Here is a 20752-nt window from a genome sequence, read left to right as displayed (position 1 = left end):
AACAGGAACAAGAATGGGAGTTGTGTTGGCCTGTGGAGATCGCTATACCGATCTGGCACCCTTTATAACTTCAGAAATTTTTTTACAAAGTCTACAAAGAACAATTTGATGTTCTCATCATCTTTTGAAGTTGATAATCGTTGGTTATGTAGGCTTCTCTAATATTCTCTCTCTTGCCCTGTTCACCTGCAGAAAAAGTTGGATCATAATCACAGACCTATAAACCAACAATATGAACACTCGAAACTACTAGGCTTATCTGTAAAAGTTGCCAGAGATTTCTTATCCTTGAAATTTAAGCATAATTGCACTGTCAGAAAAAGAGAAAAATGACTAGCACAACGAAGTTATGTACTCACTTCAACTTGCCAGTCTGTGAAGCAAGTGATAAGGCATAGCAGAATCGTCTGCAGTACAGACCCACAAACTATACCAATCCAAAGTCCCCTAGCACCCAAATGAAATGAAAAGGCCAACAAAGCTGCAAGCGGAATGCCGAACAAATAAAATGCACCAAGATTGATGTATGCCCCAAGCTGCTGCCATCCACAACCTCTGGCAACACCTGAAGACAAAACCCAGAAGCAAATAACTTCAGCTATTGTAGATGGGGTACATCAACCTGGAAGATCTGCAGCGAGAATCTGCACAACGATGTTATCTTTGCATGTATTCTGGGATATATCCATCAGGGTCTCGCAATGCATTCGCACATAAACTGTCCAAGACATTGAAGACATGGAAAATAAAAACCTTTCGTGGTTATGATTTAGTAATGTGGCATAAACTGATTTGTTCAGTTTCAATGAATATCAACCGACAACCAGAGTTAAAATCTGCTTGTATTGTGATATTATATCATAATTTGTATAAGATACTTTTCGGGTGTCAAATTCTTCTTTGAATCTCATACATGCGACTAGTGGATGGTGACAGAATGAGCAATGGGTTCTATACATCTTGAAAGCCAAAGTTGCCAAACACATAGATATGCATATAGAAATATGTGAAAGCCCCTCACCTGAAAGCACACCCTGCAAGGCATCCATGCAAGAAGATAGAGAAAGTAAAGGGATCATTTTTGCAACATATAGGATGACTTCCTTTTCACTGCTGTAAGCACGACCTAGCAGGTAGCTGGTGCAGGAAAGGGTTGTTACTACGATTCCAGCATCTAATGCAGCAAGGAAGATTGCCACAAGTACTGCTAGCTGTGCTTCTCTTGGACGCCCAGCTCCTAGTTCATTGGAGACGCGCGTGCTGAAAAGGGTATTCAGCATATAGCAGATAAAATTTACGACAGGTGTATGAAAGAGAAGAGAGAATGAGTTTACCTTCCAGCAGCACTCAGGCCATACGGTATACAGTAAAGCAGACACAGAGTAGTAAGGCTGTTCAGAGAAACAAAATGAAGGATTATAAAGATTATGGGAGATCCATTATAATAAGCAGTGGGGAGAACATTCTTCACGTGCCGTTTTAGCAAAATAAAGTATTAAAGACTTGTGGATTTACTGGTCAAATGATGTGGATATTTTGAAAGTAAACGAAGTCTAAAACCTCAGAGATCCAACTTTTATCAGCCAATGAGTCTCCCCTTCATGCATCTTTTAGATCAGTTTTAAGCCTCAATCTCTCCTATCGAAAAACTGATTTTACTATCCTTCTGGTTTCATGCAAGTCAGGACTCATACCCTGTTAAAGACATCCAGATCATTATTCCATCATAAGGAAACTGAAGGATCATGGATGGGTTCTCTATGCAACATACCCACAGATCAACCGTATGAATTGAATCTCGTTAAAAATGACAAAAAAAAAAAAACCTACATAGTCTACGTGAAACATTTCATGTAGCACCAAAGAATGATAACAAGAACTGAAAGTGAAATCTGTACCAGATTGAAAGAACTGAAGTTTCAAGCTCTGGATTAGGCAGTAGCCCAGAGAGTAGTATCAGCAGTTCAAACGACCAATATTCTAGACTGTGTCAATCAAAAGATAACAGTACATTAATCCATGAATGGCTAGAGAAAAAAAAATCCAAAGAACAAACTAAAACTCAGCAAAGAGCAAACAAGCATGAAAGGAAATAATGGAGCAAGCTTACCAGATCATCGCTGCAGAAGGAAAAGAAAGCTTGAGGAAATCACAAAATCCACCAAACGAATCCTTTGATAATGAGGCCAATGTACGCTTACAGGAAGGTGAAAGTTTCACATAAAATGCCAAAATAGCTACACTAAACCAGTACGAAAGACGAACACAGAGGGAACCTCCAATATGTCCCAAGCCAAATTTGAAGATGAGGAGCCAGCAGACAGGAGCATGGAAGCACAGACCAGCGAAACTGCTATAGAGCATTGGAAGCGTCAAGCTCTGTGACTGAAGAAACTTCAAAAGTGGCTGAAGAAGCGCACTAGCAAACAGACCCGGGATCAAGTAAATAGCAAAACTTCCCGCCTCATGTGCTACCAATGGGTCTTGCCCAACAAAACAGAGAATCTTTTCGATGTAAACCAAGATAAGCGACAGTGGGATGCACACAATCAGCAAGGTGACTACTGCTCTCTGAGTGTAAATCCCAAGTCTTTCATATTGCTCTGCCCCATAAGCCTGACCGCATAATGTTTCTAAAGCACTAGCCATCCCAAGCTGCTTCAGAAAAGTAATTTATCCTTAAAACTAATGCAATCACTTATATGCAAATCTAGCTGAAGATGGAGAAGACGGTGTCCAAATTCTATAGAAATCCTATACGGTACAGGGAACACCTGCTACAATGGCAGATTATCTCTGGTTTAAAATTAAGCCTCTTGGCTACTTTCGCCAAATTGTCCTAGTAGTTTATAATCCAACCATTGGAATCAATCTTGCTTTATGGCTTTTTCTGATGTATAAGTAGGAATTATAAGTGTTAAAACTGTTTACCTTTAGGCCTTTACAGAGTCCCTAACTGCACATGAGAAACATGATCCAATCTGTTCCCAGGTTCTTGAAAACGGGAGGATATTATTTCCATAGTAAATTTTATTACAGAAACAAAAGGAGAAAATATAATGAAATTGCCCGTAGAAATTATGATAACCTCATGTTTCTCTCTTTGTGGAGACCATAGTTGCGCATGTCTCTTAATTGACTACAAGCATGAACATGAATGTATCATTGGTTGTTTACCAAATACTTTCGAATCGAGTTAAGTTAATGTAAAACATGAACCTTCATCTCAAGTCATATGAGCTGTCGATTTTTTTTTTTTTACTTCCGTATACAACAACTATCACAAGTGTCTAATGTAATAAACGTTATCTAAGTAGAGGGAGGGAGGGGCAGAGTACAAGAACGCTGAAGCCCATGACTCCAGCTACGGAGGAAGCAATGGCAGCACTTGAAAGAGGAAGCTTGCCCAGGTGTCCCACCATCATCAGGGAGAGCACTTGCAGCAGGTACTGAGAGAAGCTCACTACGACCATTGGCAAAGCTACCATTCCCTGCTTCTTCATTTCCCGCAGAATCAGACTCCCATTCAGAAACCCATATCCCCCTTCTTGTTCCCTCCCCAAGAGGCTTTCTTCCATCCCGCTACCAAAGCAGCTCTCTTTCTTTCTCTCTCTTTTTCTGTGACCCTTTATGCTTGCACCAAAGACCAGACGGAAGGGAAAGCAAGAACCTCCAGTTGGCCTCTTCTGCGTATACTTGGTGGGAAAGGGAAGGAAGGCTGCAGCTTTACGCTCACCATGCTTTGTTTGCTTCCGCCTCGTCAGAATACAAGTTAATGGCCGATGTGATGGACGTCTGTGACCCTTTATGCTTGCACCAAAGACCAGACGGAAGGGAAAGCAAGAACCTCCAGTTGGCCTCTTCTCCGTATACTTGGTGGGAAAGGGAAGGAAGGCTGCAGCTTTACGCTCACCATGCTTTGTTTGCTTCCGCCTCGTCAGAATACAAGTTAATGGCCGATGTGATGGACGTCATGTATATTGTCGACAGAGAGAGGCGGCCGTTTTACGGCGTGCTATCGCTACATTAGACCAAAGAGTCTATGGAATAATAATATGCTGTCCACTGGAAACTTACGAAAATTGTTCCAGCACATGAGCTCGGTGCTTTGGCTGCACTTTGTGACTTCGTATAATATACGAGAGCTAATTTCAATTAAGAAAAAACTATTTTTTACAGTTTCTAATAAGTACTACGCTTTTAATATAGGTTAACAAATAAAAAACTTGAATTACACTTCCGTTAAGCAACAAATAATTTAATGACAAGTTAAAAAATTGCAGCTCACGGTTTTCATTCTCAAGTTAACAGCAGAGTTTTATTAAAAATTTTCATGAACAAGTAAGGTTTTACTAAAAATAACAAAAACTGATGCTTTTTATTACAAGGAAAAAGGTTTGGCATGAAAATGAAAATTTCGTTATAATATAATATACAATAGTAGACGCTTAAAACAAATCGGATCACGATGAGCGCGTCGCTTTACCAAACTGGAGTTCGAGGCCTAGATACGTGTTGTCAGCTTCGCTTTAAGATTTACTGTTCACTGCCTAGTCAGTTGTTCGTTGATGACATTCTATATTGGTGGTTTGAAACAGGATCACTTTGCGACTGTTTCGTGAATTGAAGCAAATTCTATCATCTCATAAACTTATTCTAATTTGTGGAACAGATTTATAAAACACCCACTCACAAAGTGTTCCTGCTACGAAGAGTCAGTTGCTCAGTTGATAAGGGCTCCTGGGAGCCATCAGCCTCTTATTTTTCGGTTGTCTTTCTTCCCTAACAAAGGCTCTCTTTCTTTCCTAACAAAAAACAGGGACTCGAGATTGGGCAATATCCGAACCATGGACACTTGTACTTGGTCGAGGTCCGAGTTGGCCATGGATGGTAGAGCTCGGTAGGATGACACTCAAAGTTCACATTTAACAATCCATTAGCAAGTGAAAAAGGGCAACACAACGTATCCAGACATGGTATTCAAGAGATTGACCATCAGTACAATAAATGGATCAAGAGGTTCTAGGTGTTCAAATGAAGTTTATGAATCTCAGGAACTCTTTCCTGATCTAAGCATCCTAAATCACTTTCCAACTTGTTCAATGAATTCTCGAGAGCTTGACAAACCTGAGATAGACCTTCAGGCATGGTGTCAAAACTTTGAACTTCTGCCCGAGTTCTTTCGATGCACTCAACAAGCTTTCTAACAGCAGTGTTCATTAAAGAAGTCTCTTGTGGAGGGTATACACTGGCTCCAAGCTCATCAATTTGAACTCCAATCTTCTCACATATCTGCAGCAGATTCTCCAACGAAACAACCACGCTGGTGCTGTTTGCAACATCTGGTTTCTTCGAAAGTGCAGTAACAAACCTAAGAAGTTCTTTGATGTACTGTAGTGTGTCGGATGCAACAAGAATCACTGATGCAGCAATGACCATCTCCTGTGGAGACAAGTTGCTGCCTATGTCACTGGCTGTGCTAGACTCTCCCTCGTCATCGTCCACCGTGGCCTCAGCTTCCGCATCAGGACGAGTGTCATGATCCTCGCCTGTTTGGTTTGCTCTGGTTTCATCAGCAGGCTTGAGCTCCTTCATTTCCCGCAGCACATCTTTAACTGATGCAGCAACCTGGATGATTTTTCTACCAATTGCAGTGGGATTATTAGTGGGAGTCGTCTTGAGTGCCTGGCATGACTCCCAAACCAAGCCAACAAGTGTTGGTATTGTTTGTCTTTGGCCTGAACTTGGATTTTCTGCATGTAAGTAGGGACACATAAATGCATTTCAAAAGAAAGAATAAGCCACTCTCAGATGACACCATAGAAAGTTCCTCAGAAGCACTAATGGGTAGAAATGAATTACTCCTTGAACTCGGCGAAAAACTGCTTCAAGCCTTCAACTTTCTTTAACCGTGCCACTGCATTTTATTAGCGTTGCTTTCGGTCCGTGAAATTGCAATTGCAAATTACGTTTAAGAGGACAGGGAAGCTATAAGATACTGAACGGGAAGCTATAAGATACTGAATTGGAGAATTTCCATGGAAACGGTGGGAAGAGAGCAAAAGGAATTTCTCTATAAGATTTTGTAATTAACAATTTTTTTTTCCAGAGATAAGTCAAATGACGCAAATAAATTAAATTTGGGCTTGGTCCGCTTGGAGTTCTCATCCCCACGGAACACACACACACACACACACACACACACACAGAGAGAGAGAGAGAGAGAGAGAGACCATAGGACAAGACTGCTGCCCGCAAGAATGAAAGGCTGGACTCTATCATTTGTTTTGTAGATGCACAAATGCTTGCGTGCAGAGTAGGCCCAGCACCAACCGTACTTCCATGACAAAGTAGAAGCAACCCATTAAGCATGTTGAAATAAACGCCCATGCTCTCCTCAAGCTCTGTGACTTTTGGTGCTTCTCCAGTCCAAAGTATGCCAGCTACACAATACAACAGAGTAACACATCAGAAAAAAAAAATATTAACCAAGAGGTCGTTAGCCATTTCGCTTGCAACCGCATCATCTAATCCCTTTTCATAAGACAGTTGCAGAATTTTCATGCCTCATGGAAAAGACTCAAAGGATCTTCAGAAAAATATTGTTACGTTAAGAAAGATTCTGCAATCACCATTATATCAGGCCATCAACACACACAAGATTCTGGAATCAGAAGGTTTCCCTTTCACCTCTGAAGACAAATAGGCGGACATTCCAATATACTAATTTCATAATTAAGTATGATGTAGCTTTGACTAAGCACTTCCTCAAATATGAAGCTAGACCACTAGGCAAAAAGAGCCCAGTTTATGATGGTGGCACAACATTCATCGTAGCTTATCCTTTCTGGATTAGAGATATCTGCTGTTGTCACCATACTTTCTATTCGTTTCCATCCCAGCTCGCCGGCTAAGAACTAAACGATAACCCCAACGCGGAAATGCAAAAAAACTGCAAGCGCGGACACCTAATCGTCGAAGAAACAGTCAAAACCCGCAAAAAAAAAAAATCTAAAAACGGGCCAATATCAAGTAACGGATATCCAGCAGAAGAAGATATTTAAGGCTTTAAGCAAACCAGCACAACCCAAGCAGTTCAATATCACCCGACGCACAGCAGAAGAAGACATGTTTAAGGCTTTAAGCACACCAGCCAACCCAAAAACGCAGAAAACTACGTTCTCGACCATCTAATAATCAAAATATCATCGACAACCAGAAGAAAATTATATCTTCAAATAGACCGATCTCACAAACTAAATTGTCAGGGCAAAGCCAAATTACCCACAGTTGCTTGCTTGGCGATCTCTTCCCCTAGTTTTATCACTTCCTTCCAGTCTGTCCTCTCTAGTGAAGCCGCCGCCGTCTCATCAAACATCTGATTCAAAGAAGAAAAGGCCAAACTCAGAAGAATAACACAAAAGTCGAGTGAAATTCGTTAGTTTCCGAGGAAATCAAGAAGCAGCTATCACCTTCAACGTCTCGTAGATGTTCCTGGTGTGTGAATCCAAGGCACCCATCAAGCCACTCTTACCAGATTTCCCCATCTTCCTCATCTTCGCGGTAGTCACCCTCTGCTGGACCCTGTGGCCTTTCAAGGGTTTTAGCAGTCTGTGGGGGCTGCTCCCTTTGTGATTGATACTGGGTCAGACTTGAGAGGTTTAAGATCCGACCCAGTCACTGCAGCAAGCAAGCAAAACCCGACGTTCAGAATGGATCTGATATATATATCAAACCCTTGCTGAACAGCCGGAATATGTAAACACCAACTATCTACGGGTTTCATCGTTTTGATAGAAGTCTACTATCTTCTGGACTGATGACATTCAACAACTGCATAGAACAAAGAACGGTTTACTAACTTTCACGTGACTTGGATCCAATAAAAGTGGCAAATAAGATTCACAAGGACGTAATACAAAGGCATAAACAATTATTTGTCAGCTGTTATGAGATTTCGTTTCATGTTTACCATGCAAGATTCGGTTGTGGTTCAGATCTGGTTAAAGTAAAAGCTAGGTGCACCTAGGATAGGTCTTAGATCCAGGTCCGTTTCAAAACGCTACCTTAGATTTGAGGTTTCTCTAGGCAAAGTTATAACCTTGATTATGAAACCAACGGGCAAATAGCCAGTTTGGATGATCCTAAATCATGTTGGGAACCCGGTTTGGCATTAAAAAAAAAAAAATTCGGGAACTAGTTTTGATGCTAAAAGCTGTTCAAGTCTGTCGACCAAAGCTGTTCATACCGTTCAATTATTTCAAGCCACTTCATATATCTAAATATGCTGAAGAGTGTCAATGAAGCTCCATCCACCTGACTAGGAGTTAAGCTTGAGACCTTCTAGTTGGATGAGGCCAAAGATTCAATACTTCGTAACACCGAGTTCTTTGATGGTACGGATTCATGGAACACAATGTTCTTGTTACGAAACACCCTCTTAAGTTGCATCAGTTAGCATCAAAATTGTGATCCCAGCATGCCTGTTAAAATAAGAAAGGAAGAGAAAAAATACTTTTTTTGCTGAAACTGCACTAATGGCATGCTGGAATTCTGCATTCCAGTCATTTGAAGATCTGAGCAGTGCATAGCAAGGTCGTTTCAACTTTCACTAATGGCGATCGGTGGAATATTTTATAGTATCAAAATTGGCAATGGTAGAACCAAGTCCGATGTGGGCTTTCTTATGACTTTGATATGGAAACAATGTAAGAAATCTATATGATGGGCCTATATATGTGTCGATAGTCATATACATCACAGGCTATCTGACCCAATTTAAGGTGATCTAATAAGTCTGTGTTTGTATCATCTCATTTAGTATGGATTATTTGCGTAGAAACCAGAGAGGATTGTGTGATCTCCTCTATCCCATTTTAGAGGATTTTGTGCTACGCCTACACCCTTGCAGCCTCTGAAAGATCCACTGGACCCTCTTCTACTTGTGCATTGGACATCGGTACGCTTCCACAAACTTCTCAATATCTAGTATGATCGATTCTTATGTATTTGGCATGTATAGCATATTTGCTTGTTCATGCCTCCAAGCAAATGCCATCTCGACTATCAGCTGCTTTCAAGCAAATCAACAATGCAGCAGCTAGGTGATCAATGTGAATGCAAAGATGAAAGTTTTTTCCACCACCTAAGTGCGTGCTGAATTGCAAGCTTCAATTGCCGGCTGCGGAAGGGAATTACTTGTTTCAGAACGCTAAATGGACGCAAAAGCTTCTGATTGTACACTAGTAGTGTTTGTAATCGTGTTTTGGTACCAGCTACGCACCACCGGAACGTCTAATTTCCCAACCCTTTAGTAACATGTGCAGTAGAACCTCAGCTGGTTCATATGGAAATCCAATAAAAATGTAAAAAGTGAATTGAATCCGTAACTGTACTCAAGGCATTGCTCTCTCTCTCTCTCTCTCTCTCACACACACACACACAACAGTGAGATGGCACAGTTTTCTTTATTTTCCGTGCAGACCCAAAGAACCAATGCTTGAGATTACAACTAAGGGAAATTTAACTTAACTAGCTTTTATTTCAAACTTCTGTATTACTCTTCTACAAAAATGAACAAAGGGAAGCAGATGAGACTCTCTCTCTCTCTCTCTCTCAAAGAACCAACGCTTGAGACTGAAACTAAGTGAAACTTAACTAGATTATATTACAAAACTTTTGTATTTACTCTTATGCAAAACTGAACAAAGTGAAGCAGATGAGATTATAGTCTCTCTCTCTGGCACGTGCACATGGAGGCATGCACAGGCACACACCAACGTTAGTCAACCATCTTCAGATCAAACTTGAATTGCACCTTCCATCAGATCATGTCAAGAGTGAAAACTATAATCCCAGTTATCCTCATACACCATTATGAACTTTAGGATCGTCAAATACTCTGTCCCTTGCTTTGTCAGCCTGCAAAACTCAGCATTAATATGCAGCATACACACAACAAACAGAAAGAATATATATCCCAACTACAGACCGAATTCAGTGTCTTATAAATCAATCAAACTCAATAAATCATAAACTAAACTATTGAAGAGAGAATAGCAGCAAGCAACTAACCTGGTGCTGCCAATCTGTAAACCCTGCTATGAGAGACAATAGAATTGTTTGCACAGTAGCCCCACAATATACACCAATCCATAGTCCTCTTCCACCCAACTGAAAGAAGAAGCCTAAGATGATAGCAATGGGAATCCCCACTAGATAAAATGCACTGAGGTTCACATATGCGCCAAGATGCTGCCATCCACATCCTCTTGCAACACCTAAAAAAGATGAAACTATTAAGTGTTGCCTCATTTTACGTTCAAAACTGGGTTTTGTTAATGACTCATTAGGAGAAAACGTGTAACATGCCAAGTAGACTCACAATATCAGTGACTTGCTTTTCATTTGCTTAAATTTACCTGAGAGCACTCCTTGCAGACCATCCATGCATGTTGACAGAGAAAGCAAAGGTGCCATTTTCACAACATATTCGATCACTTCCTTCTCACTGCTGTACGCATGTCCCAACTGATACCTTATGGAAAAGAGAGAGATACTCACAACTAAAATATCTATTAGTGCAAGAAGAACCACTACAAACACTGCCAACTTTGCGGCCCTTGGACATCCAGCTCCCAATTCATTGGACACACGCGTGCTGCACATTTTGCAATAGACAAATAATATCGAAGATTAGCTGGAAAATGTGTTTAGTATCAAATAATATCTTCAACATAAAGAAATAAAAGAATAGAGAATGCACCTTGCAGCAGCACCAAGACCATAAGGTATAGAATAAAGCAAATATAAGGTGTTGAGGCTGTTCAATAAGAGCAGGAGAGACTGTGTTAGAACTTGTGACAGGCTTCATGAAATTTGGAACACCAATAAACATATTTTCCTCTTTATGATATACATTGGTGGCTTTCTTGCTTTCTAAACATGCCCCTTGGAAAGTCAAGTACAACTGTTCCTTTCATATCTTTTAGCAAAAACGGAAAGCAAGTAAAATACAGAACATATTCATGGCTCTTTTAACCTAAAAGCTCATAATTAATCATCCTGGTAGCAATTACTTGAAAGTTTTTTTTTTTTTTTGGTGATAAAACTACTGAATGGTAATACTGTAACATACTAAGAGTGGTTATATATGTATAATTATCTGACAGTCAACAATGATTCATATCAGAAGTAAATTCTATACTATATAGCAAGCAAGGACATGAACTAGAACAATAACATTATTGGAGATAGGCTACATTGCTACTTCAGTTTTCCATAGTAAAAGAAAGCTTAAAATATTTTGATCGAAAGTGGATTCAAAATTAGTTCCTTCAGCATGAATCACATCAAGTAACAGAAACCTAGAGCTACGTGTGCCATATGACCCAAAACAATGTTATTGGTGGGTGTGTTCTACATTGCAATAGTGCATAAAAAAATAATCAAATACTAGATCATAAACTAAAGAATATGATATTGGCAGTAAACGACATGTCACAACAACAAAAAAAGGCTGAAGAATGAAGCAATACCAGATTGCAAGCACTGAAGTTTCCAGCTCAGGATTGGGCAGAAGTCCAGAAAGCAATATGAGAAGTTCAAACGACCAGTACTCCAGACTGCTCCAATCAAACAGCAAAAAATAATGAACCAAATCCAATGGAAACAAAATATAGCTAAAGAAAATTTTGAAAGGCAATCAATACGAGAAAGAAAGAACTAAACAAATAATTACCATATCATTACGGCAGAAGGAAATGCAAGTCCAAGAAAATCACGTATCCCGACAAATGCCTCCACGGAAAGTGGCACAAATGTTCGTTCACAGGAAGGTGAAAATTTTACATATAAGGCCAAAATAATTACATTCAACCAATATGAGAGACTAACAGAAATAGCAGCTCCGATGTGTCCCAGTCCAGTTTTGAAAACAAGAAGCCAACACACAGGAATATGGAAGCAAAGAGTCACAATAGCACCAAAGAGCAAGGGAAGGACTAAGGTCTGTGACTGCAGAAATTTCACCAGTGGCTGAAGAAGTGCGGCAGCAAACAATCCAGGGATCAACCAAACAGCAAATCTTCCTGCTTCATGAGCAATAGCAGGGTCTTGTGCTATCCAGAGGAGAAGCTTCCCAAGAAAACTCCAGAAAAGAGACAGAGGTATACACACGAACAGAAGGGAGACTATGGCTCTTTGTGTATACACTCCTACCTTATGGTACTGTTCTGCTCCATATGCCTGACCACATAATGTCTCCAATGCGCTTGCCATTCCGAGCTGTTAAACCAATGAGTAATACTAAAGTAAGAGCTAATGGTATATGCAATGGAATTGGAGCGTTGGACACACGAATTTGGAAATTATATACTACATGATCCGTTCCTCGACGATTTAGATCTAAAGAAGATGCTTTTTTTCACCAAGCGTCCAGTTTTTTGTCTTTGTAAATTGTAACTCCAAGAGTAGTCAATTACAGCACGACATAAGCAGATGTAAAACTCCAAAAGCTAACACCCGCATAATTTTTGCACATTTCAGTAAATACGAAGCTTATCATGCCTATGTATGTACCATATGTTGAATTGCTGAAACATGTGAATCACAAATATGGGGAAGTCTTTTATCAAATCTCAGTCACGGTCTCAGCACAATCCATTTGCTAAGACGCGTCTCTTCTTCTTACTGCTACTAAGAAATGGCTCTCTGAAACAGATCTTTCTATGGGGTCTTGAGTTTTAAAATTTGTATAAATAATGAACTATCGAGCTTCAGCGTTCTAAAAGATTCCCATACCAAGAAGTTGATTGTTACAGTCCTAACTGAAGATTACGTTTTCCAGCTCCATTTAAGAAATGAGGAACTAGCATATATATATATATTCCTATATTTTTCCATCCAGTTTTGGATGGAGAAATCCTCCGGCTTTCTCATTTTCACAGCACACCGTCCGATGAATTATATCGGATGATCACGCCCAATGTATGGGGTCATGATTGGCTAGAGATTCGGATAGGAGGATTTCAGCAAACACATATATATATATATATATATATATATATATATATATATATATATATATAACTTCGGTTAGACCTCTATTCGGGATTCGTCTACTCAACCGCGCATAAGCATGATGGCCAGACAATCGCTTTTTACTCCACCGATTAAGTTCAATTATGTTTTAAACATTAAAAAGACAACTATAGTGTTTCAATATAAAGAGCATCCTTATATATATATATATATATATATAGAAGGGGGAGGTTGAGAGAGTTACAAGGATGGTGAAGCCGGTGACGCTGCAGAGGGATGCAGCGATGGAAGCGCTGGAGAGGGAGAGGCGGCCGAGGTGGCCGACCATCATGAGAGAGATGACTTGCAGCAGGAACTGGAACATGTTGACGAGCACCATGGGCAGCGCTATGACGCCTTGCCGCTTCACCTCTTGCGCGACCGCCACCAGCGAGATCCCACCGCCGTCGCTTGACGACAGGGTCTCCTTCCCCAACAACCTCTCCCTCGTTGTCATCTGATCGTCCTCCATCGTCACCACCGCCACCACCTCTCTTTCGGAAAGAAGAAGAGGAAGAGGGAGAGGGAGAGGGATATGAGGCTAAGGATCCACGGGATTCTCGGCTACTTTCTCCCCTTTTATCGGCTAGAGAGAGTGAGGGGAAGCGATGTCACGATTGTCGTCCTCAGGTCCGGTGCCCATTCTCCACGCTTCGCTGTCTTACGTTCTTTTTCGTTAGATCGGCATGTTGATATATATATATATAAGGTGCTTCCATCGTTTATTAAATTTATGTGGACTCGTTTATATTGGCGAATGAAACAAAGACCTGTCAATTAGGACCGTTTGATGGCCACGAGATAAAATTTTCAGATAAAAAATCATGAAATAAAATTTCAGAAACTTTTTCGACAAATACAATCCAAACGTTGCTTTCTTCACAAATTTTGATGGGCATGAATTAATTTTCCTGGGAAAAGTTACCACATTTGATAAATGAGAAAAAAAAAGAAGAGACATGGATCAAACGAATTTATCCGTTGCCTTCAATTCAGGGATGATGCTTATCATATTTGCAGAGAAGAAATCAGAAGAACATTCAAGACTAACCAAATATGACAGCCTAACTCGTATATAAAGACAAATGGTTTGGATCCTAACAATCTAAATACATTACAACTCAGATTTTGTGGGTCTCCGGAAAGTCTGAAAATCCTGAAGCCAAGGTCGTTCCAATGAATTGCTATTATTAGTATCGGCACATCTCGGACAAGGGAATATTTTGAGATGGGAAAAGGGCTTGTCTTTTTCGCTTTCAAGGTGGCAGGAAAGTATGCAAATATATATATATCTAGGCCCTTAACTTTATAGGTACGACAAAGACATAGGTAAGTAGTTAAGTTCATAAAATTTTGCTTGACTTGACCACCCTTTTCTGTTTTATTCATAATTTCATACTCCTAAAGACAAGCCGGATAGCGATTTAACATCTTACAGCCTTCTATTCCAGCGCATCAAACATCTCCTCTCACAAGGGCTTAGCTTGTTTTATATATATATATATATATATATATATATATATATATATATATATATATATATATATATATATAATATAATATAATATGATGCTTCTCTCACATCTGGTAGAGACAATTGACCAATGTCAACTAAGCTTGTAACAACTTGCTCCCTAACTTTTATTTTAGTTTGAAAATAAGTAAAAACCAAAACTACTAACCACCCAAGTCATTGAAGATTTCTTATAATCTTTAATATGAGAATAATTTTTTTTGGTGTTACAATCTAACTCCCTTAAACCACACACATCCTCACATGTACTTTGATGCTGACCTAATCCACTATCGAGCTTGGGCTCCTGGTTCGACGGATTCCAACGTGGCCCAAACAATTTTCATTCGAGTCTGAAAAAGGCTAGAAAGCAAGATAGTTAACCATTTTAACATCTCTCCTTATAAGTTCTTAAACATCTCTTTACATGACTAAATTTTTTTAGTATTACAAAAGTTGAAAGTAATTAATGCAACTTCCTAATAGTTATAAGGAATTAACTCCAGCTTTTTGTAATTTTCAAAAGATAGAATTTATTCATATAATAGCCCAATTGAGGGAAAAACTTAGGATATATAATAGCAATCTAAGCCCTTATTTTTGGGGTTGAGCAAAACTAAGATCCAGATTGAAAACTACAAAGAAATGAAATGCCTAAAAGAGAGGTAAGTAACACTTGAAAATTAAACTTTCTAAATAATGAAGAGAAAAAGAGAAAAAAACTTATCAAATATGATGCTGCTGTAGTAAGTAGGAATGCAAACAGACACGATTCAGGACAGACCTCAATACAGATGAATCTGAATTCGAAATGCTATCACTTAGATTTGAATCCAAATGTTAAATCCAACAACCTGCAGCATTATTTGCAAAATGCGAGCTCAAACATATGATCTTGAACCGCGGATTCAGTTTCAAATGGACGCCGTCCATCACATCCGGATCCAGCAGAAACTAAAACCCATTCAGACCTTAATATTTCATCATAAAAACGGTTCAATTTCGATTCAAGATCCAATTAAAACCGATTCTTAGGAAACTCCTGCATGGACGATGGGCAACACTAATCTAGTGATTCGTGGATTATATATAGTACAAAAATTTTGTTTAATTAATATAATTTCTTATTTTGGCGTTCATCTTTATTTGGCCGAACTTTATTGACGCCAAAAAGGAGTCTCGCCTGTTAATGTTGACCAGTGAGATTGACAAAAATTCACCATTAATTAATGAGGCACAAATCGACAGGAAGCTCTTTGTCTATCAAAAAAGTTTTTCCTAAGGAATATTTAAGTAATCAGTTATAATAATAACAACAAAAGTGGAAGTTGGTAACGATAGATAAATATAAATATAACGTAGAGGACAAACTTTTTGACTGTTCTTTCATCTTGAGCTTATAAACAAATCTTTTCTTTTTAAAATTAAGAAATGTTTAAAAGAGAGATAAGAAAGTAATCCGCCTACTTAAACAAATCTTTTCTTTGTTGGAAGCGTGTGTCAATGTCATGAGGTGCTAGCTAAACAAGGAACAAAGAATTGTCCTATTTCTTGGAAGCATTGTCCTAATGCGCTAGCTAAACATTTAAGTGGTGATGTGTTTGAAGTAAGGGTGGGCAGTAGTCCGGTGGTGGGCGGTTTGTGATGGGTCGGGCTTAGACTACCTATTTGATATTCGGATTAACCCGATAAAAAAATTTATCGGGATGGACTGAACTGGCCTGAGCTCGGCACTGGGGTCCGACCTCGACTCGACCCGATGCCGACATACAAACGTTTGGTGCATCCCCAATGGCTCCTTTAGAACTTCTTCATGTGCCACTTATGGCTTTCTTAAAAACACTTGATACATCTGTTTGTGTTTCTGAGATATTAAAAAATGAAGTTAAAAGTTTCATATAAGGTCTGACATCGAACTGACGGGTATGCATTTGATGGTCTGGTCTGACCCGACAACTAAGTGGGCAAGGCTTGGGCTGCTACCAAAGGTTTTGAGCCAGCCTAAGCCCGACTTTGTCGAGCCTTGGGCCGGCCCGGCCCTACCCAATGCCCTGCCTTAGTTTGAAGCAAGGTAACCCCTTTTTCTCATCCTTGGGTTTAGGGTTGTTTTCGGACCTAAATGGTATGTCATTCAACTACCATTTACAGTTCAAATGAGTTTCACTTACAGAAATTAAATTGAAAATGCATGTATGATACTCGAGCCGACCGACTATGCTATATCTCTTAGAATAATTAAACTGCTTTAGCAATTTAATTGGGATTCTTACTTTCTTTCAAAATCTTTGCTGAAGAAAGGGAAAACCAAAAAAAGAAACTTGTCTCGTGAGTAAGAGGAGGAATATATAAAATCACTGGATTCTTGATCTAAAAAGTTTTTTATCCCGCCAATTACATTGGATCAGACAGTACAATATGCATTAGATGTTGAATGAGAACCGATAATTCGTTAGTACAATAGAAAATGACAAAAATCTTTCACACCAGATTTGGTACAAGTTTGTCCTGATCGATCGCTATAAATCGGTCGTGGAACATTCTCAAGCTGGGTCCATACGTGTTATAATCTGTATTCAATCTTTGCCTTCTACAGGAATATTGAACTCCCCTACCCATGAATACCCATGGAGATTGTTGTGTTGCATAAGAGGTAGTGGAGAGTTTCTGCATGAGGTGAGGAAACGGCTACTGTAATTATTGCCAGTGGCGGAGCTAGAAGTACTAGGTTAATAAGGGGCGAAGCCAGAAATTTTTCATAAGAAGAGCCGAATTAAAGTTTTTAAATTTTGACAGGGACCAAAATTTTATTTTTCAAAATTTTTATATAGGACGAGTAAAATTTTCTAAAATATAAATGTAACTTTTTTGAATTTTTTTTTAAAGTGTGGTCAGGGCCCTACGAGCCCCCCTTGGTTCCACCCATTGAGGAGCACAAACTAAAACAATTTTAGCTAGATTAATCTTAAGGGCACTGATATATTAAAAAGGTCCCAATTATTGAGAGCAACAATATGTAAAATCATGAATTTTTTTGGGTTAATGTGGGCAAATGCTAATACCAGCCCACATGTAGCTAGGGTTGTGCGTCAGGCCGGGCAGTAAGCTGTGCATGCAGCCCGGGTGCAGCCCGACTGCCTGCAAAATATATATATATATATCATATAATATATAAATATAATTATAAATAAATAATCAGATATTCAATTTTACGACATGAGCCCAAGCCCCATACCCGGCCCAGCTCCCACCTCTACATGTAGTTTTATTACTTGCTGCTGTCAAATATCCATATAAAAATGCATTTTAAATGTCACGTTGATAAATTTTCAGCCTTTCAGATAATATAAGTCGTGTGGTTGCTAGTTTCACAAAAGGACTGAAGATTTCAGTATACTGTTCGAACAGCCTTTAGTTTAACCTTGAACACCCATTTGCAGCTGACAACATGTTTAACTAATTGATTGCTAGGGACAAAGTTCTTGAATATGGACTTCACATTCTAATTAATAGATTCCTTCCGTTGATCATGTTGAAGGGTCTGCCGATAGCATGTGGGTTCCGAAACTTGAAGAAGGGTAGAGGCAAAGACCTCGGGACTTGCATGAGATCCAATTCGTGTTTTGTATAGGTCTGCAAATAAGGATAGTAGATACATCAAAAACCTCTAAAAATTTGTGACCAGACGCCTCTTCTTAAAGATTTTTCTATTAGATAATCAAAACCAAGGTGGTTCTATTAAAAGATTTAACTTCTTTCCATGTCCAAGAGGCTCAACGTTCAGAGAGGTATTTGCTGTTCATCATTATCAACCATGATAGAACTTGTGAAATTATTCAGTGTTAAAGAAAAGAACTTATTTTAAAATTTCACAGTAGAAATTGAACAAAATGCTCATTATTGATCAATCATATAAACGCATGCATCTCATGTAGCTGGCTCGTACTTATGATACTTTTTCTTATAAATGGATGAGCATCATTGTTAGACAGTGTTGATCTCGTTGGTCAAACTATCGTGGAATTTAATATCATGTTATATTTCTCATATATAAGTTTACTTATCTGATTCATTCATTTCCAAATTTTCAATTTCGTTGATGAAGATTGACCAACCTGTTTTTGCAAAGGATCACTCTCAATATTATTCTTCACCTGTAAAATATTTAATAAAATAGTTGCTAAATCCCAAAATTTGAGCTTCAAATTCTTATTGGCTTCTTTATTTCTCAAGCTGTTATCAACCAGGCATATCTATAACCACTGTTCTCTTTCTGCATTAATACTACTGTTCTTGTTCTACATTAATAGGTAAAGTCCAGAACTTTAAGTGCCCAAGATCAGTATTCTCAATAATCGCATTTTTCTTTATCTGCTTATTCATTTGCTTGAGATATTCAAAATCAATCCTTCCTAACATTTAGCCGTGTCTGTTGGATGAGATGGGTACTGCCTCTGCATTGGACACGCTGTGTGGACACGCTTATGGAACAAAACAGTATCATATGCTCCGAGTTTACATGCAGAGATTCATATTTATCCTTTTCTTTGTCAGCATTTCCCTTGCCTTCCTGTCGGCGTACACTGAAGAGATTCTGTTTGCTTTTGGTCACGCCCAGATATATCTAAGGAAACAGGGACCTACGCTAGGTGGATGACTCCAGACCTCTTCTTTTTCGGTATGCTGCATGGTGTGAAGTCAGGTTTCTGCAGGCCCAGAACATTGTCTTGCCAATGATGCTAAGTTCCAGGAGTCTCTCCGCATTTCCTCATATGTTGGTATCCGGTCTTCAAGTAGGCTCAGTTACAGGGGTGCTGCCCTTGCAAATTCAACTTCTTATTTTATCAATGTGCTATTCTTGTCCCTGTACATAAGTTTTCTCCTTCCTGCAACAATACATGGACCCGGTTCTCAAGGCGTGTGGTGCAGGACATCTTGAGCTTTCTCAAGTTGGCAATACCTTCAGCTGTCATGATCTGGTTGTTAAGATTCATGCATTAACAATGATAGAAAACATGAGAAAGAAGCGACAAAGAAGGGAGCAACGCAAATTTACGTGGTTCGGCACTTTGGCCTACGTCCACGGAGGAAGAAGAGGCTGCTGTTTTATTAATCCTCACACTATTACAATCAAAGAGAAAATGGGGGTTTTATACATTCCAAAGGGACGATAACCAGGAAGACCGTTATTTGATCTTTCCATAAAAAAGAAGATTTTCTTCCTTCTCATCATGACTTTCCTTCCTTCTCATTGTAATTGCAAAATATTGTTGATCTTGATTTTTTTGGCAGCAACAATCTTCTTCCACAAATCTCACAACAATTTCCCCCTCAAGTTGGAGGACAGATATCAATCTGTCCCAACTTGTTTATAATGCTTTGATGCTTCTCGCGTGCAAGGCTCTTGGTGAAGATATCAGCCAACTAATTTTCACTTTTAACATGACAAGTTTCGATAGTCCCATCTTGAATTTTTTCTCTAATGAAGTGATAGTCAACTTCAATGTGTTTGGTCCTTTCATGAAAGACCGGATTTGCCCCGATATATATTGCAGCCATATTATCGCATATAAGCTTCATAGGATTTCGCACATCAATATTCATATCCTTCAGAAGGGCTTTAATCTACACAAGCTCACATGTACATCTAGCCATAGCTCTGTATTCTGCTTCAGCACTTGATCGAGCAACTACAGACTGTTTTTTGCTTCTCCAAGTTACAAGATTTCCTCCAACGAAGGTGCAGAAACCAGATGTGGATCTTCGATCGTTTGGATCCCCTGCCCAGTCTACATCAGTATAACCCACGACATCTAAGGGCAGATCACGTTTCATTAAAATTCCTTTTCCAGGGCATCTTTTCAAATACCTCAAGATTCTATGGGCAGCTTCAATATGAGTCGATCTAGGAGAATGCATAAACTGGCTAATGAGGCTTACAGCATATGATATGTCTGATCTTGTAACAGTTAGATATATGAGCTTACCAACGAGTTTCTGAAAGCTTTGAATATTCTCGACTAGTTCTCCTTCATCTTTCTTTAATTTACAGTTGGCTTCAAGTGGAGTTTCTAATGGTTTGGCACCCAAGCATCATGTTTCTTTCAATAGATCTAACGTATATTTCCTTTGACAAAGAAAGACTCCTTTGTTTGAGTGTGC

The 20752-nt window shown here is 39.2% G+C and overlaps 3 protein-coding genes across 3 annotated transcripts; all 3 read right to left on the bottom strand.

The window, feature by feature from the left end:
- Nucleotides 1–5: 5 nt before the first annotated feature.
- Nucleotides 6–4280, bottom strand: LOC116264747 (protein DETOXIFICATION 12-like). Its single transcript, XM_031645123.2, has 7 exons — nucleotides 3339–4280; nucleotides 2111–2655; nucleotides 1899–1985; nucleotides 1335–1391; nucleotides 1022–1260; nucleotides 360–565; nucleotides 6–186 (listed from the first exon to the last, which is right to left on the bottom strand). The coding sequence occupies exons 1-7, from the start codon at nucleotides 3576–3578 to the stop codon at nucleotides 145–147; spliced, it is 1416 nt and encodes a 471-aa protein (XP_031500983.1). The 5' UTR covers nucleotides 3579–4280; the 3' UTR covers nucleotides 6–144.
- A 638-nt stretch (nucleotides 4281–4918) lies between these two features.
- Nucleotides 4919–7629, bottom strand: LOC116263758 (uncharacterized). Its single transcript, XM_031643532.2, has 4 exons — nucleotides 7473–7629; nucleotides 7285–7378; nucleotides 6234–6443; nucleotides 4919–5753 (listed from the first exon to the last, which is right to left on the bottom strand). Exons 1-4 carry the CDS (start codon nucleotides 7554–7556, stop codon nucleotides 5023–5025), a joined length of 1119 nt encoding a protein of 372 aa, XP_031499392.1. The 5' UTR covers nucleotides 7557–7629; the 3' UTR covers nucleotides 4919–5022.
- A 2033-nt stretch (nucleotides 7630–9662) lies between these two features.
- Nucleotides 9663–13722, bottom strand: LOC116263871 (protein DETOXIFICATION 10-like). Its single transcript, XM_031643677.1, has 7 exons — nucleotides 13286–13722; nucleotides 11741–12285; nucleotides 11538–11624; nucleotides 10766–10822; nucleotides 10422–10660; nucleotides 10075–10280; nucleotides 9663–9921 (listed from the first exon to the last, which is right to left on the bottom strand). Exons 1-7 carry the CDS (start codon nucleotides 13550–13552, stop codon nucleotides 9865–9867), a joined length of 1458 nt encoding a protein of 485 aa, XP_031499537.1. The 5' UTR covers nucleotides 13553–13722; the 3' UTR covers nucleotides 9663–9864.
- Between the last annotated feature and the right edge of the window lie 7030 nt (nucleotides 13723–20752).

Source organism: Nymphaea colorata, chromosome 11 (genome assembly GCF_008831285.2).
Source record: "Nymphaea colorata isolate Beijing-Zhang1983 chromosome 11, ASM883128v2, whole genome shotgun sequence".
NCBI lineage: Eukaryota > Viridiplantae > Streptophyta > Magnoliopsida > Nymphaeales > Nymphaeaceae > Nymphaea > Nymphaea colorata.
The sequence above is the reverse complement of the archived record's forward strand: the minus strand, read 5'-3'. Positions and strand labels throughout refer to the sequence as shown.

Bases quoted from the DNA above. Each gene is read 5' to 3' on its own strand.
- LOC116264747 (XM_031645123.2), bottom strand. From the start codon at position 3,578: ATGGAAGAAAGCCTCTTGGGGAGGGAACAAGAAGGGGGATATGGGTTT. The intron at 2,656-3,338 runs GTACTCTGCCCC...TTTCTGAAGCAG, and splicing joins TCATGGGCTTCAGCGTTCTT to CTTGGGATGGCTAGTGCTTT. The intron at 187-359 runs GTGAGTACATAA...CTTTTTCTGCAG, and splicing joins TCACAGACTGGCAAGTTGAA to GTGAACAGGGCAAGAGAGAG.
- LOC116263758 (XM_031643532.2), bottom strand. From the start codon at position 7,556: ATGAGGAAGATGGGGAAATCTGGTAAGAGTGGCTTGATGGGTGCCTTG. The intron at 7,379-7,472 runs GTGATAGCTGCT...TCTTTGAATCAG, and splicing joins ACATCTACGAGACGTTGAAG to ATGTTTGATGAGACGGCGGC. The intron at 6,444-7,284 runs GTAATTTGGCTT...TGTATTGTGTAG, and splicing joins CGCCAAGCAAGCAACTGTGG to CTGGCATACTTTGGACTGGA.
- LOC116263871 (XM_031643677.1), bottom strand. From the start codon at position 13,552: ATGGAGGACGATCAGATGACAACGAGGGAGAGGTTGTTGGGGAAGGAG. The intron at 11,625-11,740 runs GTAATTATTTGT...TGATTGGAGCAG, and splicing joins CCTTCTGCCGTAATGATATG to TCTGGAGTACTGGTCGTTTG. The intron at 10,823-11,537 runs GTATTGCTTCAT...CTTATTGAACAG, and splicing joins ACTTCAGTGCTTGCAATCTG to CCTCAACACCTTATATTTGC.